The sequence below is a fragment of the Stegodyphus dumicola genome, chromosome X1 (assembly GCF_044657685.1).
Source record: "Stegodyphus dumicola isolate Sdum_Otavi_A_Nest chromosome X1, ASM4465768v1".
Classification (NCBI taxonomy): Eukaryota; Metazoa; Arthropoda; class Arachnida; order Araneae; family Eresidae; genus Stegodyphus; species Stegodyphus dumicola.
In genome coordinates, this window is record NC_140780.1 from 240,203,322 (window position 1) to 240,221,444 (window position 18,123).

The 18,123-nt window shown below is 34.8% G+C and overlaps 1 protein-coding gene across 4 annotated transcripts in view; it reads right to left on the reverse strand.

Moving 5' to 3' along the window:
- The window catches only part of SWIP (strumpellin and WASH-interacting protein), a 228,808-nt gene that overhangs the window by 126,791 nt on the left and 83,894 nt on the right, over window positions 1-18,123 (reverse strand). For 3 of the 4 annotated variants that reach the window (XM_085807263.1, XM_085807261.1, XM_085807264.1), the window contains 2 exons: window positions 16,031-16,156; window positions 15,531-15,638 (listed from right to left, as the gene is read on the reverse strand). The exons of the other annotated variant lie outside the window; for it this stretch is intronic. In XM_085807263.1, the coding sequence (XP_085663389.1) occupies window positions 15,531-15,638; window positions 16,031-16,156 (234 nt within the window). The remainder of the gene's footprint in view (window positions 1-15,530; window positions 15,639-16,030; window positions 16,157-18,123) is intronic. 4 annotated transcript variants of the gene reach the window in all.

Consider the following 18,123-nt stretch of genomic DNA (forward strand, 5'->3'; position numbering starts at 1 on the left):
AGTGATTATGGCGCAAAACCAGAGATGATTATGACGCGCCAAACAAAAGATAAGATGATTACAATTGATGACATTAAAATTCAATAAATAAAAACAAGTAGATAAATGTACCAAATCCAGAGGATGAAGTCATATAAACACAGGTTAAAAGCACATATTAAAATTCAAGAGACAGTCTTCAAAACAAATTACATTTGGTAATAAAAGCCAATATCTTTTAAATAATAAAATAAATTAGAATTGACCTCTCTTCCGATTAAACGGTCGAGAGGTAAGTCACAGCTATTAAAATATTTCTGGCGAAGACTATTAAAACATGGACACTCAATTAAAATATGACGAACAGATAAACAAACATTACAGTTAAAACAAACAGGCTCATTTTCAGCTTTTAAAAGGTAGTTATGTGTCACTCTAGTGTGACCAATTCTGAGGCGAGTCAAAAGAACTTCCTCCTTACGATTTTTGGTTAATTCCCAGTGCTCAATTCTAGGTTTTACATGTCTTAATTTATTTTGAAGCTGAACATCCCAAAGTTGTTGCCATTTTTTTTCGGATCTTTTGTTTCACAACACAACAAATGTCTGCAAAAGGGATGAGACGACTGGACAGTTCAACAGCACATTTTGCTGTGATATCTGCCAGCTCATTCCCTTTTATTCCCACATGCCCGGGAACCCAGCAGTACAGGATATCATACCCACGATTCATTAAGTTTATATGTATTTTGAGAATATCCACTATTACTGGATTTTGAGTATTAGGAAAAGCTTCTATTGATTTAAGAGCACTATACGAATCTGTATAAATTATAAACTTTTTGTAGCAGAGCCTTGAGATGTATAAAAGACTATAATATATCGCAGTTAATTCGGATGTTAAGACAGAGAAAGCATTGTGCAAGCGTCTGCCCTCCATGTGGTCTTTAATTACATATGCCATCCCCACATGATCTTTTGACTTGGACCCATCTGTATAAACTGGAAGATAACTGCTATATTTGTTCCTGTGCTCAGCGAAGAGTTGTCTGTAAATAATCTCGTTAGTCCTTGCCTTCACATGATACTTAAAAACATCAAGAAGCTGAATCCGTGCATTTTCCCAAGGTGGGATTTCAAAATTCTGTACTGCTTGGGGGTGCATATCAGAGAGGGAAAGTTCCTCAATGACAGGGCGAACTCTTAAAAGAAATGTAGGAACACAAGATGGACGTGTTTCAAATAACGCGTTACTCACATCATCAAGTAAGCACAGCTTATTGGGATGTTCAGGTTGGGATAGTATATTAAAATATTGCAAAAGGGACAATTGTTCACGCCTCAGATAAAGTGATGGTTCATTACAGTCAACATACAGGCTCTGGACAGGAGAAGTCCTGAAGGCTCCTGAACATATCCTCAAACCTTGATGGTGAACAGGATCCAGTTTTAACAAAACAGATGACCGAGCGGATCCATAAACAACTGAGCCATAGTCCAGTCTAGAGCGGATAAGCGCTCTGTAAATGCGAAGCATGGAGCAACGCTCTGCACCCCAGGAGGTGTTCGCCAACACTTTTAACATATTTAGTGTTTTGAGACACTTCTTTCTCAGGTTTAAAACATGAGAAAGGAAAGTCAATTTCTGGTCGAACGTTACTCCTAAAAATTTTACTTCGGGCGCAACTGGAATAATTGTACCATTTAGATATAACTCAGGTTCAGGATGGAGACCTCGCTTCCTACAAAAGTGCACGCACACAGTTTTCTGTTTCGAAAAAGTAAATCCCTGTTTGTCTGACCATTCTTGGATCTTATTCAGAGCCATCTGCAATTGCCTCTCTATGTATCTCATGTCTGCTCCTCGACAGCTAATCTGTAAATCATCTACATATAGTGATCCTAAGATGGTGTGAGGAAGTTCTTTTAATACAGAATTTATTTTTAAACTGAACAGCGTTACACTAAGCACACAGCCTTGAGGCACACCCTCTTCCTGTTGAAAAACATCCGAAAAAACAGAGCCAATCCTTACTTGAAAAGTTCTAGCGTTCAAGAAATTCTGTATGAAAATTGGTAGGTTGCCGCGCAAGCCACTCTCGTGAAGATCCCGGAGTATACCGTATCTCCATGCCTTATCATAAGCTTTCTCAATGTCGAAGAATATTGAGACAAGGTGACTTCTTCTGACAAAGGCTTTCCGAATAGATGTCTCTAATAGAAGCATATTGTCTACGGTCGTTCTCCCCTGTCGAAAACCGCTCTGATAAGGCGATATAATATTATTCTTTTCCAAGAAGTAGACTAGGCGGCTGTTTACCATCTTTTCAAACAGTTTGCAAACACAACTGGTAAGGGCAATTGGCCGATAGTTCGAGGGATTCCTCGGGTCTTTCCCTGGCTTCGCAATAGGAATGACAACAGCTCTCCTCCATGCACTGGGAAATGTACGCTCCTTCCACACTCTATTGTAAAGTGTGAGAAGGGCACTCAGTGACTTATAGGACAGATGCTTTAGCATTTCATAATACACGCCATCCAGACCCGGACAAGACCTATGTGTCTGCAACAAAGCTCTCTTTAATTCAACCATAGTAAAGTCTCTATTGTACGGCTCAAAGTTGGAAGAGTTGAAAGCGATGGGATTTTTCTCAGAGCGTTGCTTGATAGAAAGAAATGCAGGTGAGTAATTTCGGCTGGAAGAAACGGCAGCAAATGTCTCACCAATTGTATTTGCAATTTCTTCTATGGAGCTAATCACTCGGCCATCTTTTTCCAGAAAGGAAAGTGAGTGGTCTTTATACATTCCGCATGCTTTTCGAACTCTTTCCCAAACCCGCTTACTAGGCGTAGAGGATGTTATTGAGGACACATATGAAATCCAGGAATCCCTCTGGCTCTGCCTTCTTACTTTCCGTGCATTTGCTTTGGATCTTTTAAAAGCTATGAGGTTTCGCAGAGTAGGATATCTACGAAAAATACCCCATGCTTTTTTCTGTTTTTTCAGTGCTTCATGACAGTCGCGATTCCACCATGGTTTTGAATATTTTAGTAGTTTTCCTGATGTTCTAGGAATGGAGAGCATAGCTGCCTGAATAATAGTATTAGTAACAGCTTCAACAGCGTCATCGATATGAGCATCTTCTACCATTTCATCTGTGAGCTCTGCAATGGAAGAGAAGAGTTCCCAGTCTGCCCTGTCCAGTATGAATCGAGGGGATCTCGACATGGGGTTTGCTCCTCTTCGTGCAAGAGACACAAAAATAGGATAATGATCGCTGTTGTACAGGTCATTTCCGACACTAAAAGTGCAAAATGGCAACAGAGATGGTGAACAGATGGCAAGATCGAGAGCGTGGAATGTCCTTGAAGGCTCATGGAAGTATGTATCTTGCCCATTATTTAGGAGACAAAGGCTGTGATCTTCGATCATCTGCTCAATTTGTCTTCCTCGGCAATTTGTATCTTTGCTACCCCAGAGTGGACTATGGCCGTTAAAATCTCCTATTATAATATAATGCTCAGGCAGCTGCTCTATTAGATTATTTAAATCTTGCTGATAAATGTGCTCATTTGGAGGCAAATACAAAGAAACAAATGAAACAACAATATCAAAATTTATTTGAGTAGCGACAACTTGGAGGGATGTCGTCAAAGGAAGTACATTTGAGGGATAATCCAGTGAGGAGAGGAGACCTACTCCTCCACTGGCACGCTCACCTGCAAGGTTATCCTTCCTGACGAAAGAAAACCTCCGAAGTTTTGCATGGTGTTCTGGTTTCAGATTTGTTTCCTGTATTGCGAAGCACACAGGATGGTACACATTTATTATAGATTTGATGTCAAGCAAATTTCGGTGGAAACCGCGACAGTTCCATGACACGAGGGTGGCCATTATGAATGGTTTTTGTTTTTCCTGTGCTGTTCTTTTGTTTTTCGTGGAAGTAGATGCCTGGGAAATTCCAGACCCTCTTCCACTTCCATAAAGTCTGAATCCGCAGATTCAGAAATCATGTCATCAAGAGAGCTATTGCTGCGACTTCTATTTTTATTTGATATTTTTTGTGTGGCAGTTTTCGGCTTACTTTGAATAATTGTTTCTTTCTTTTGTACTATATGAGTTGCATTTTCTTTTTTCTTGTTGGATGTAGACGGTTGGGTTTTATTTGGTAGGGTCTGTGTGCCTATTGATGTTTGGGTGGCGACTGTACGATATGATTTAACAGCACTGGCGTATGATGAATTTGGTCGAAGCTGTGTGCTCTGGACTAGTCTTCTGGCTTCGGCGTAAGAGATGTTCCTAGTAACTTTTGCAGTCTGGATTTCTTTTTCCGATTTCCATTTTGGGCACAAGCGAGAAAATGCTGGGTGGTCACCCTTGCAATTTATACATAAAGGCGCAGCGGTACAATTATCAGAATCGTGGCCAATCTGTGAGCATCGGGCGCATGTGAGGCTGCCACGACAAGACGTCTTAGAATGGCCGAAACGCTGGCATTGGAAACATCGCATAGGGTTTGGAATATAAGGTCTTACAGGAATATTTAGATATCCGGCCTTAATATTCTTAGGCAGATCAGGCGTGTTGAAGGTAAGGATCACGTGTTTCGTGTCTATCAACTTACCTTCTTTACGCATCTTGATCCGCCTTACACCGCAGACATTTTGTTCGGATAACTCAGAAGCGATCTCTTCTTCAGAAACATACAGAAGGTCGAATTCTGAGATTACACCACGACAATAGTTCAGTGACTTATGGGGTGTTACAGTGACATTCGCTTGCCCAAGTTTAGTAATCTGAAGTAAAGAAGCAGACTGGGTGGCTGAGTGTGTATCAATAAGCAAGTCTCCGGAGCGGAGACGCTTTATGTTTCTCGGCTCACCAATACAAGACTGGATGTATTTGTTTATTACGAAAGGAGACATCTTATGCATTTCGCCAGAAGGACTAGAGATTACTAGGAAACGGGGACTATTGTTATGATTTTTTTTATTTGCATCTGTCCGTAATTTTTTTGCAGAATTTTCAGAACTAGGTTGAGCGACAGGTTGAGTGACTGGTTTAGTAGGAGACGTTTCAGAACTAGGTTGAATGATTGGTTTATTAGTAGATGTTTCAGAACTAGGTTGAGTGACTGGTTTAGTAGGAGATGTTTCAGAACTAGGTTGAATGATTGGTTTAGTAGTAGATGTTTCAGAACTAGGTTGAGAGACTGGAGTGACTTCAAAGTTTTTTAATAAAAAAATATGTGTATTTGCCATATTGAAAATAGAAAAGATTCGGGTCCGACGGCCCCGCCCACCACGGAGCCCAACAAGGGAATACAGATTCCTGTGTTAGGGCTAGCCGGACCTATACGCAAACTGAAGCCCCACAGTCGGCTTTCCCGAAAGCAGGTACTCCCGAGAGCTTGACCCCAAGCCACTGACACAAGGACTAGTGACCAGCCGATTGACACCCGTGAGGACGACTAAGGTGCCTCCAGTTTAGCTGAAGCAGAGGCCAAAGCAGTGTGTTGGGGACAGTACCTCGCCCCTCAACTACCAGGACCCTCCTTTCCAGCGACACGGGTCTCCACGCACGGCAAACACGTGGGCAGTTTTCTCGCCACTTGAAAACTAGAAACAAGGTCTGTTCTAGCCTCTCGTGACGAGCCCCAAACTCCGTAGAGAGAAACCACAAGGGAGAAGGGAAGGGAAAAAGATCCAGCCAAGAGGAGAGGAGACGGAAAAGAGGATAGATCACTGGGGCTCCAGGATCGTGACACCCGTCTCACCAAGAAGATGATCCCCTGAAGGGCTAGGGTACCTCGGGATTGCCACACCCGTACTCACAAAAGTGAGCCCCCTGAGGGACGTTTTGGCATAGAAAACATTTTTATAGAAGTTTATGTGAGGGATTTTTTTTTCTTTAGTACTGCAAAAGAATTCAAATCACAAATTTTATTTGAGAAAATTGTATGATAATTTAGAATCGAAACTGCACGTTAGAGGTTCTTAGAGTTGCCAGAGATAAATATGCAGGTATGTTATATTCTTCACATGTGGCAGATATTTAAATTAGTTAATTGTGACCACAGAGAAATAGAAGCAATAGGGAGAAATGATAATAAGAGAGAAAAGGAATCAACACATCGCTTGGATTTAGATGGTCTACTTTCATTTTTGCTTGATTAAACTGAGGATGCAGAATGTGTATTCATAGCTAGTAAATGATTTGTCAAAGATCAGTCTTCCACACAGTGGAATACAAAACGTTTTTGTCTTAAAAATCATGGCCAATCTCTGCCAATACCATCGGCCTCCACCTTAATAATGACAAAAGAAAAAAATCAAAATTTGTGCTTTTTTTTTTTTTTTTTTTTTTTTTTTTTTTTGGGAGTTTATGAATCCAGTGATTGTTGCAAAGCCAGAAAGATGTAGGTAGAAAAAAGATTAGGCACAGTACAAAATAGTTGCAGATGTTTTCTGTGTTTGGATAGGGAACGTGGCCAAATGTCAGAAAAAGGTTTCATGTGTAATTTGTGGGAAAAAAGCACCACATACTTTTGCACAAAAACATCAAATCTGAGTCCAAAACTGAAAGTAGCACCAACAGCAATACAAGAGAAGATGATAAACAAATACCAAAACATGATGCCACACTTGCAAATTTTTCAAAAACTCCTAACATGTTATTACAAACTTTGATGGTTAGTCTGAGAGGAAAATATAAAAAATGGCAAACAAGAGTTATCACTGACTCAGCATCATATAGGTCCTATGTTTTGAAGAATACCGCACCTGAAATGTAATTTCCAAGCATCTATCAAAGAAAAACTACAGCATTCGTTATTTGGAGGGACAACCATTGAAATTATAGATCAAAATTTTTTACAGTGTTTTTATCGAAACTAGATGGTAATTATCAATGCAGTTTTAAGGCTCTTGGCCAAGAGGTATTTTGTGGTACTCTATCACCAGTAGTACGAGGTGACTTGATAAACAAACTTAGGGAAAATAATATTTATCTGAATGATCAAAGTGATGGACTGATAGAAATATTAATTGGAGCTGATATACAGTGGTGGCCAAAATTGTGGACACTTTTGGACATTTTTATGTTTTTGAACTTTGTATGTTTATAGAAAATGTTACGTTTTGCAGAATGAAAACTTTTATACGGTCAAAAATCTTTAATCCGGACTCGTCGGGACTTCAGCGATTCCGGATTATAGATCATCAGTTTAAATCTGGTAAGATGGCATGCAGAAATTATAAAATTAAAAATATGAAACCGTAATTTATAAAATAATGAGCAATTATGATCTAAAGGGTATCAAAATTTACAAGAAAAAGAAGCTTAATATTTATTTGTTTACTTTATTAAACATTTCTTTCAACGTGCGCATGCATAAAGCATACCTTACGCATAGCCGAAATTAGAAAATTGCAACCAGAAAACTATTTGATTTGTATTCATGATATTTATAATGACGAGGAATTTGATTTAAATCATATCAAAGATGGAGTACATCGAGATTAAATACTACATTTAGTAAGGAATTATAAGTCGAATAAAATAAAAACATCTGCCCTGAAGATAACGATAGTGCTGACAGATCAACTTCCAGTTCACTGTGCGCAGAGCAGCGTGAAATTGATAAACAGATTTCGGAACGGTTAGATAAACAAAGGATATGCCTTTATCCATTTTTTGTAGCAATTCGTTTTTGTTTGATGGACATCGAAACATACTTTCATTTTCTAGATCCTTTGGGAGCTCCAGCATCGGAAATTCTATTTGACATAATCGAAAGTTCAAGCTTACTTTTATAAAATTGCTCTTACAGTCTGCAAAAAATAATAAGCCGGATCCAATTCGAAGATTAAGGAACAACGCAATCATCAACATTAACTGAAATAGATAATTAGATAAGTTTAGCTTATACCGTCCGTTATACATTAAAAGCGCATGCGAAAACGTATTCCGCGCTTGCGCAGACGCATTACACAGTCGTAAATTTCTTGTGCGCACGCGTAAAACGCCTATGCGCATGCGTCAATGCGGCGCATGCGTAGAAAGATTTTAGCTTTGAGGTCCGGATTATGGGTGTCCGAATTAACGACTTTCGACTGTATATCATTTTAAAGAGAATTTATTACTGAATTCAATACAAAACACAAAATTCAATTATTTGCAATAAAAAAAAGTTATATGTACTTTAATATAAATAAAAAACACAGTTATGAAGTGGTTTGTAATGTCTAGCTTTCCTGGCCAATCACTGTTCTTGTTCTGAGAACCAATCAAATGTCAGTAACTGCCAGTAGAAGCTGACATCATGTTTACACTTGAAACAATTCATTATTTTGCTTTGTTCTGTAGAAGGAGGACCTGTTTCTTATACACTGCAATTACTAGTAGGAATTTTTGTAAAAAATTTTAATATTTAGTCAAGAAGCAATGACATCAAATAAAAGAGTAGATTGGACACCTAGAAAGAGATGTAATATTATTGTGTTACGAGAAAGTGGTCTTTCCTATGCTGAAATTGCAAGACAGGTGGGTGGTTCAGTGACTACATCTGGAGTCCGAAAGTTTTGTTTACGATATCAGGAGGCAAATTCAATAAAAAACAAAGAAGGAAAAGGCCGAAAAAGGTGCACCACGTCTATTGATGACAGAAGAATAAAAAGACTATGTCTCCAAGATAGAAAAACGTCATCAACGGCCATCAGAAGTGATCTGAATGATGCTGGTGTTTCCGTCAGTTCAAGAACAATCAGGAGAAGATTAACAGAGGTTGGACTAAGAGGTACAATTCCACGAAAAAAGCCTTATCTTAATTTTCAGCAACGAAAAAAAAAAAAAAAAAGACTACAGTGGGCAAAGGAATGCATTAATTGGACAGATGATCAGCGGTCACAAGTTATATGGAGTGATGAAACTAAGATATCGTTATTCGGTAGTGATGGGCGAAAATATGTAAGACGTAGAATAGGAGAAGAGCTACATCCTGACTGCATTCAAACAACTGTGAAGAACCCAGTTAGTGTTATGATTTGGTCATGCATGTCAGCAGATGGTATTGGTCGCCTCCATGTCATCGATGGGACAGTGAATGCCAGAAAATACATTGACACTATTCTAGAAACAAAACTTCTACCTTTCATCAGAGATCTCTTTCCCAACAATGCTCCGTTTATTTTTCAGCAGGATTCTCGTCCTTGCCACACGGCCAAAATATCGAAAGAGTGGTTTTGTACAAAGAGCATTAAATTGTTGTCATGGCCAGGAAACAGTCCTGACCTCAATCCTATCGAAAATTTGTGGCACCGTTTGAAAACTCTTGTCCGAATGAGGCGCCCATCAAATAAAAGGGAACTAATTGAGGCTATAATTGTTTCCTGGCATCATGTAATAACGAAAGAAGAGCTTAAAACTCTAGTCAGGTCAATGAAACGTCGATGTGAAGCTGTAATCAAAAATAAAGGGTATCCCACTAAGTACTGATAACTCACTGCAATCATCACTATCTAATGTATATCGATAACTATTATCGTTTAACTTTTTTTGTATTGCAAATAATTGAAGTTTGTATTTTGTATTGAATTCAGTAATAAATTCTATTTAAAATGATATATACAAGTTTGCATTGTGTGAAACGTAATGTTTTCTATAAGCATACGAAGTTCAAAAACATAAAAATTTCCAAAAGTGTCCATAATTTTGGCCACCACTGTATGTGGAAAAATTGATGACTGGAAGCTTTAGACTACTTGCCTCAGGTCTTGCTGCTATTGAGACCAAATTAGGATGGACAGTTATGAGCAAAAACTCAATGTCTGAAATTCGAAATAAGTCAACTTTTCTTGTCACTTCAATGCACAATAAAGAGCCATTAGTATCCGATTTGTGGGCTCTTGACGTTCTGGGAATTTTAGACCCTTTAGAAAAGAAAAATAAATTAGAAATTCTAGAACAAGCAAAACATTTCGTATCTACAGTTAAAATAAATGACGAAGATCGTTTTCAAATATGCTAGCAGTGGCTTAGTTATCATCCGCACTTGCCAGAAAATTTCAATTTGGCTATTAAAAGATTAGATTCGACTGTTAAACAAGTGAAAGCGGAAAATTTTTATAAGGAATATGAGGAAGTTTTCTGTGTGTGGGAACAAAAAGGAATAATAGAATTTGTACCGAAAAATGAAATTGAGTTACCTTATCATTACTTACCTCATCATCACATAGTCAAAGAAAACAGTAGAACAAAGATTAGACTAGTATTTGATGCTTCAGCAAAAAAAGGAACTTTCAGTCTAAATGAGTGCCTTGAAAAGAGGTTGAATCTTATTGAACTCATTCCTTCAGTTCTTCATGAATTTCAGATGAACAAAATAGGAGTTACATACAACATACGAAAAGCTTTTTTTTTTTTTTTTTTTTTGCAAATCAGCCTTAATTATAAAGACAAGGATTATTTGAGATTTTTATTGTATCAAACCAATGGCCAACTTAAATATTACAGATACAGTAGAGTTACGTTTGGTGTTTTTACTCAGTTCTGTTATTCAATATTATTTGGATTCCATTTTGGAAGATGCTCTTGAAGGAAAATTAAAATATTCAGCAAAAATGGCTGAAAAACTGAAAAACACTTTTTATGTCAATAACTGTTTACGTAGCGTGAAAGATGTTCAAGAATTACATTACTTCATACAGATGACTACAGACATTTCAGCTGAAAGGAAATTTGAATTTTGTGGATGTGAACACACTGATACATCACAGAATTCCTTAAATACTACTAATATGTTAGGAATGCCATGGGAATGTAGTAGCGATACACTAAGCTTGAATATTATTATTGTTATTAATGAATTGCCCGAAAAGGTAACTAAGAGGATGATTTTAGCAACTGCTCATAAAGTATTTAATTCTCTAGGAACATTATCTCCTATTACCTTGCTTCATCCACTTATAAAATTCTGACTTAGTTACAGAATCAACTTATTGATTCCAAGAGAATGTAGATTTCCACTGACTCTGAAGCATAGGCTTAGGAAGCAAAGTAATTAGAGATAATGTTCCTAGATAATTAAATACTTTATGAGCAGTTGCTAAAATTATCCTCTTAGTTAACTTTGTAGTCCCTTAGAAAGTCCTCCACAAAGGAATCATTCCTTCTCTTAGGCAAATAGCCGTAGTGTGCTTTGCTGTAATCTCAATAAACCAAACAAAATCTATACACCTCTTATTCATTAATTAATTTGGTATTTTACTCTTTTACCTATGATCAAATACACAGATAAAGCATAGATTAATCAACATACGTATTGAAATAGAATAACATACTGATTTATAAAGCTAATGCCATTAAGAAAAATTATGCTCCCATATGTTAAATTGGTGCAATTAAAAATAAAATTTTTGAATATAGCTGAAAAGGGGATACAACGTACAATAAAAATATCAAATAATTACAAAATTACAGGAACAGGAGTGAACAAACTTATTTACAATAATGAACTGGGATTGAATATTAACCTACTGGGGAAATAAATGACATGAAATAGAATGAACAAAAATCTACAAAATTAACAAACTGCAATTTAAAAAGCAATATTCCATTATAACACATAGTACACAAATAAAACTTAAACAAAAATAACTATTAAAATAAATTTTGAATATTTAGTAGCAGTGTCAGTTTGTTATGTTTTCAAAAGGCCTTTCTGAAAGAAGCTTTGGCAAAAACACTCTTTTAAAGTATAGAGTCTCATATCACATAAAAATTACAAGCCTTCATTTTAAACATACACTATAAATTTTCAAATCATGTTTTCTAATAATTTAAGCATATTTTCCACCACTATACATAAAAATTAAACACACCAGTATTAGTTACTTCACACACACACACACACATATATATAACGAAAGCAGATTTAGGAGTAATGATGTTGTAGATACACTGATTGCATATAATGTTGATCCATAATGAAGAGTAACTTGGAAGTTGCGGCAGATTAAATATTCATCTTTATTTCAGTAAACATGTTGCAGCCACAAACAACTTGACACTCTGATTCAGGCTAATTTTGAAACATTTACATTTTTGATAGCTTTGCAGCAAGAAGAGAAGCAGCAAGCACCAGTCCCGCTAGACCAAGGTACAGAAAGCAAATAAGTTGTGTTCAGGATGAAATCTTAAATTAGAATGAGTTAGTTTCACTTTTCAATGCATTTCATTATATAATTAATGCTGCTCTAAAATTATTATTGACTGTTTGAGTTTCAGTTTGATTTATACCCCCAGCATACCACACATGGATCAGTCTTGAAATGATGTAGTGCAGAAAACGATTACTATTAGAATAGAGCGGGGGGAAAATTAAGCAAAAGAAAAATTAAGCATTAGGGGGCTTTTGTTAATTTATATTTATTATCTTTCTTACACACACACAACTTCCTTTCACCCAGAAAACTCACCAACAAAGAAGGTAAGCAATAGATGCGAGTTACTTTATCTTAGGAATTTTTTCATAAGGACCTTTCTAAAGGAAACTGAACCTTTATGTTATATAGGTTAAAATTACAAAAACACAAAACAAGATGGTTCACACTGCTAAGACTCACACATAAAATGGCTTAAACTATCACTGTTCAGTAGTTTTATCCAACAACTAATAGCCTATCTAATACTAATCATTGAGATGAGCAATCAAAAATACAACTCTCAGTGAGCAGTATTAGGTAGGCTGGTAGTTGGATCACTTAAGTCACTTACCTTGACTACGATTTTAACAAAGGAATTTTCCTGTTTTCTAACATCAAATTAAAACATGCAGCAATTCTTCAAATACAATTCTTTCCAAAGATTCCTTACTCAAAAATGCATTCAATAATCACGAATTATCCAACTTCTTTCACTAAATTTTCCCTAATGGTGAACTTAGTTACAACTCAGATAAAGTTTTATTATTATAAACTAAGCATATGTTCACACGAATATTCTTAAATCAAACCAAAAACATAACTTAAGTGTAAACCGAGTTGCACAACTGCATTTATCTAATCATGACATTTTTTGGTCACTTGGTATACATTAAATTTGAATATAACATATTTTTTTCTTTAATAATGTAAATATCATGTTAATGAATGGATGTTTATGAAAACAAAGAATAAAATAAACAATTGTAAAAGTTAAGCTAATACAAGCTAGTTAACCCTTTCATGGGCAATGGGACGCCTCACCTTTTTTTTATCATTTTTTATCTCCAAGATGAAAGCTGCAAAATTGCATTTAAAATACATACAATTATACATTTTAGTTTTCTAAATCTATAACAGATGGCAACACTAGTATTCATTCATGTAAATAATGTAGAAAAAATTCTTTGCAGCTCTAATTTTGAAGCAGTTATTTTTTTTTTTAATTTTTTATGCAATATAAATCATCTGACAACAACTGGTGGTATGGGAATGAATATTTTAATCTTAATATTTCTTTTCAGATTAAAATTATTATTTGAATTCATGTATATTAAAAATATTTAAAATTAAAAAAGGTGGGATGTATTTGTCCCACAGCGCATGTAGGAAATTCTGCTACTAGATGGCAACACCATTGAAATGTTTTTCCCAGAATTTGTTCCAGTGTGATTTTGATACTTTCGGTTTAATTTTCTGAGATTTCTTCTTAGATTTACTTTATGGTTAGTTCTAAGTACACCATTCTTTAGTTTTGTAACATTATGGCTAGAAAGAAGCTTAGCATTTCAAAAACTTTTGAACTTTTTGAAACCCTTCCTTTCGACGCAGAATGTAGAGTTTCCGATTCGCATGATAGTGAAGAAGAATATGTTCCTGGTGTACAGAAAATTGATCAGTGCGGAGAAACTGTGAGTGATCCTGAGAATTTTCCTGACGATTCAGATTCTGAAAACTCAGATTTTACAGCTCCAGAACCTTCGAAACCAATAATTCCTACATGGAATAAGAGAGATATGAGCTCAAGTTCACAAATCTTTAGTGAAAGAACAGGCTCATCAGAAGAACTACTGTCTTTGAAGGAATTTTCATCCATAAATATATTTCTGACTACATTGACCTGTAATTTTATGGAGACTGGGTTTTTAAACAAACCTTTAGACAACTCAAAAAGGCCAAACTCCAACAACACTAGAAGAAATGTTTTGCTTTTTTGGCATCAATCTATATATGGGATTAAAAATACTTCCTAGTTATAGAGATTATTGGCACTTCTTCACCAGCACTACATGATAAATATAACAAAACATATGTCATCAAAAAGATTTAGTTGGCTGCTGTCGAATTTGCATCTAAATGATAATAATGTGCAGCCTAAAAGGGGTAAAAGAAATTTGAGAAGTGGGAGAAATATCTTATAGTGCCGTGTTCAAGAAATGAAAATATAAATTAATAATAAAAATTTAACATGAAATATCATTGAATACTGAATGGATATAAATTTAGCTACGAGTCACCATAGAAAAAATATCCTGAGCAGAGGAAAGAGAGGTGAAATGTAAAGAGACATGATGGCCTTCAAACATTCTCCTTTTCAAATCTGTAGCAAGTACTGAAGCGAAAATTTTCTCTATTTTAAACCTATTATAAAATCATTAAAAAATATCTCAAAAGTCGTACAAGGAGCAATTTTTTTAAATTATGTGATTTTTTAGTAAGAGAAATTTATAATTTAGCGAATATTATCAATATTTTCTAGATAATTATTCAAAAACGTTTTTATATATGCTTTGAAGTTTCATTTGGTTGCTAAAAGTAGCACTTCATATAAGCATGTTAAGAGAATTTACACTCAGAGAAGGATGCCATTTCATCATTCTAGATGCGCAGTTGGACAAGTGGTATCCTACTGCATCATGAATTCCCTTAAAGGTTTATCAGTTTTTTTGTTTTTTTTTCCCATGAAGTAACATCGTCTAATTATCTATGTGTAAAGTTATTTTTGTGAAAAAAAAATTTTTTTGTGCACCAAACTTCAAAGGGTTAAATACAAATCTTCATAAACAGATCCCAAAAGCTGGACCACTCAAGTTTATTTAGCCCAAATTCAAAATTGAACAAAATTAATTCTTTTTCCAAGTTTTGCCCATTAAGGGACTTATGGAGACCCAAAATAGAGAAGCTCTTCACAAGTTCCAGACTCTGTGAAAGAATGAGTAAACTACAAGAGGCTTTCATAGTTTTTCCCAAGTGCTTTGTAAAAAGAAGGCAGTTTCCTTAAAAAAGACGTCCATAATAGTGGGCTGGCTACATTGTGTCTTGCAGTTCAAGAGTAATTAAATATATGCCAGTTAAGTCCTCTACAAAGGCAACAACTTTTCCAGGCATGTAAAGCCTCACATAATCTGCCATAATTAAATTAACACAGTTGAGATATCATATTAAAAACAATTAATCACAGTCACATGACAGATTGAATGAACAAATACTGAAGCTGACACCAAATCACAATCATTCAATTCAGAAATACATTCATGCATTATACAAGTATGTAATAATATAGATACATACCTTGCCAATATTTATGATAGTCAAGGCAAGATAGCCCAAATGCTGGACAATATGAGTTATTGATTCACTGATTACAACAGCATGTCGATGATAACATCCTTCAATTCCCTACCAGGAACAAAATTTAAGGATAGAAAATTTTATCAATTCCAAAGGCTATATAATTAAATTTTCAAAGAGAATTTTTACAAATAATAACTAATAAATTCAGGAGGGGAGGAAAGAAAAATCTTTGAACATTAGCATAACATTCTGGATATGTCCTTTTAAACTAGGCAGAAAGCGTCAAATTTGAAAGATGGCAGGAGATCAAAGGAGGATGAACTAAAATATAAAATTTTCCCATAAAGCTAACATTTATCTTAGACTGATTTCTGCCTAATTAAAAATTTTATACTGAAGCACCTGCCTTCATGCACTATTATACAGGTGTTTCTTAAAAAAAAAAAAAAAAAAAAAAAAGAGAGAGAGAGAGAATTCCACAAGTAAAACCTGCTCACCTTCAGCATCTCAATCATTTTACAAAGTGCCAGTACTGAAGTCTTCGTCATTGGTTTTGATAATGAAATATGAAGATTCATGACTGTCTTTACTTGATGACTAATATTCCATGCTAGTTTCAAACCCTATAAAAATTATTTATATAGAATTTTTTATCTACAATGGCTTACTAAATCAGCAGCATTTTTGCTATCAGCTACATATCTATATATAGATATATCATTTGTTTTGAAAGAAAGAAGGTATTTTGAGCTTCATTTTATTCCTATTTCAATCTTACTGTGAAGCTCCCCTCATCAAGAATTCAATCTTATCATGAAGTTCTTATTATAATTTTTTTTTTAAATAAAAGAATTGGGTAAATCATTTTCGTCTGAAAATTTTAATTAAAGATAAATATAAATAATGATGTCTTCAGAATTAAACATATTCAACATTTTAGTAGAAATTTAAAAACACTGAATCCCATTCTTGAGATATAATAGAAATAAGAATACAATATTATTTTCCAACTTTTTAATTAAAAGCATACTGAGACATGAGGAAAAAGATGGGGGGGGTCACTGCAACTTTTAAATTCCAAGCATACTATGCATAAAGCTTGCAACTGTAAAATTTCAATTTTATTCATTTTAACAACCCCTATACAATGTTCAGCATCTCTGGAATATAATCTGTATTTCATTTGTGGTTAAAATATAAGCAGAATATGATAATAATTTCAAATAAAACTCATAAAAGCAATCTCGGGGTAGTTAGATGCTTGAATATCATTTTTTATTTCTTCTGTTTATGTAAACAGCATGCAATTTATTCTGTATAACCATGCAGGGAAAATATCAATAGTATTTATGTTGAAGTGGTAAACAGTAGCTATATACTAGGTATGAAGATTAGATGGAAAAAAAAAAAAAAAACATTTCTACATTTAGCTCACAAGAAGAATGGATAACTTGGAACCCACCTGTTCTGCTCAAATTTCACATAATTCAAAGTGTTCTGAACTGAATATGAAGAAAAGTTGCTCCAGTCAGGAATAATCAAAGCCAATGTTCTACATAATTTATATATTATTTAAACTTCACAATGCATCAGGTTGATTGGTTAGTCAACTAATCGCAGTAAAAGACGCAAACAGTATTTCCTGCAAGAGGATTTTCAAGATACAACTTGTTCAGGTGGAGCATAATATGAGTGGAGTTCTTCAGTTAATTCAATAATCCTCTCTCCAAATTTTATCAGTAAAATTGTCTAAGAACAGTCATGCTTTAGCAATTTCTACAGCATAAATCCAAGCAGACAACTAACTTTCTACAACATAAATGATTCTGCATTTTCATCTGCAATGACACACACCCACAAAAAATACAAATACCTTTCTTGGCAGCTCCTTTCCAAACTGATGTACTTCATTATAAAAGAAAATTGGAACTCCTTTCAAAATTAATGTACTCTATTATAGGAAATTTGATTTTATTTGCCATAATTTTATCTAGCAAGATTGTAACAAAAAGCAACTTAATTATCTAAATTTTTACCAATAAAGTACTGAATAGATAGCATTTTTTGCATCACTTATCAACCTGCCTCAAAAATTAAACCTAGATCATAAGTACCGCAAAATCAAACTCGTCTATGTGTGTTACTTTGTGGAGTTTACTGATTTCTATGACCTTTAAATGAACATTCTTATTATCCAGAAGATGAAAACACATTAATTACTCTTTTTTAAATAATTATGATTTCTTTATATGTATGCAAATCATATGGTATTTTCGCTTGTTGAATTGAATTGAATTGAATCAAACTATGAAAGCCAGTCTCATTTCAAGGTTCTGTTTCTGATGAAGAAAAAGAAGAAAAATTTATCTCACTCATTGAATTTGGTTAAACATAAAACTTTTTTTGGAAATTACATAAATAAAAATATTTAGTACATGGCATTTCTTTTTAAATTCAAATTAATCTCCCAAAAAGTTAGCCAAGGCCATTCTATAAAATTTGCAATTTGTCTTCACTGCAAAAAACTCCATTCCTTCTTAATGCTTAGTAATATTGATCATCTTACAAAAATTAAACTATTATATAAGAC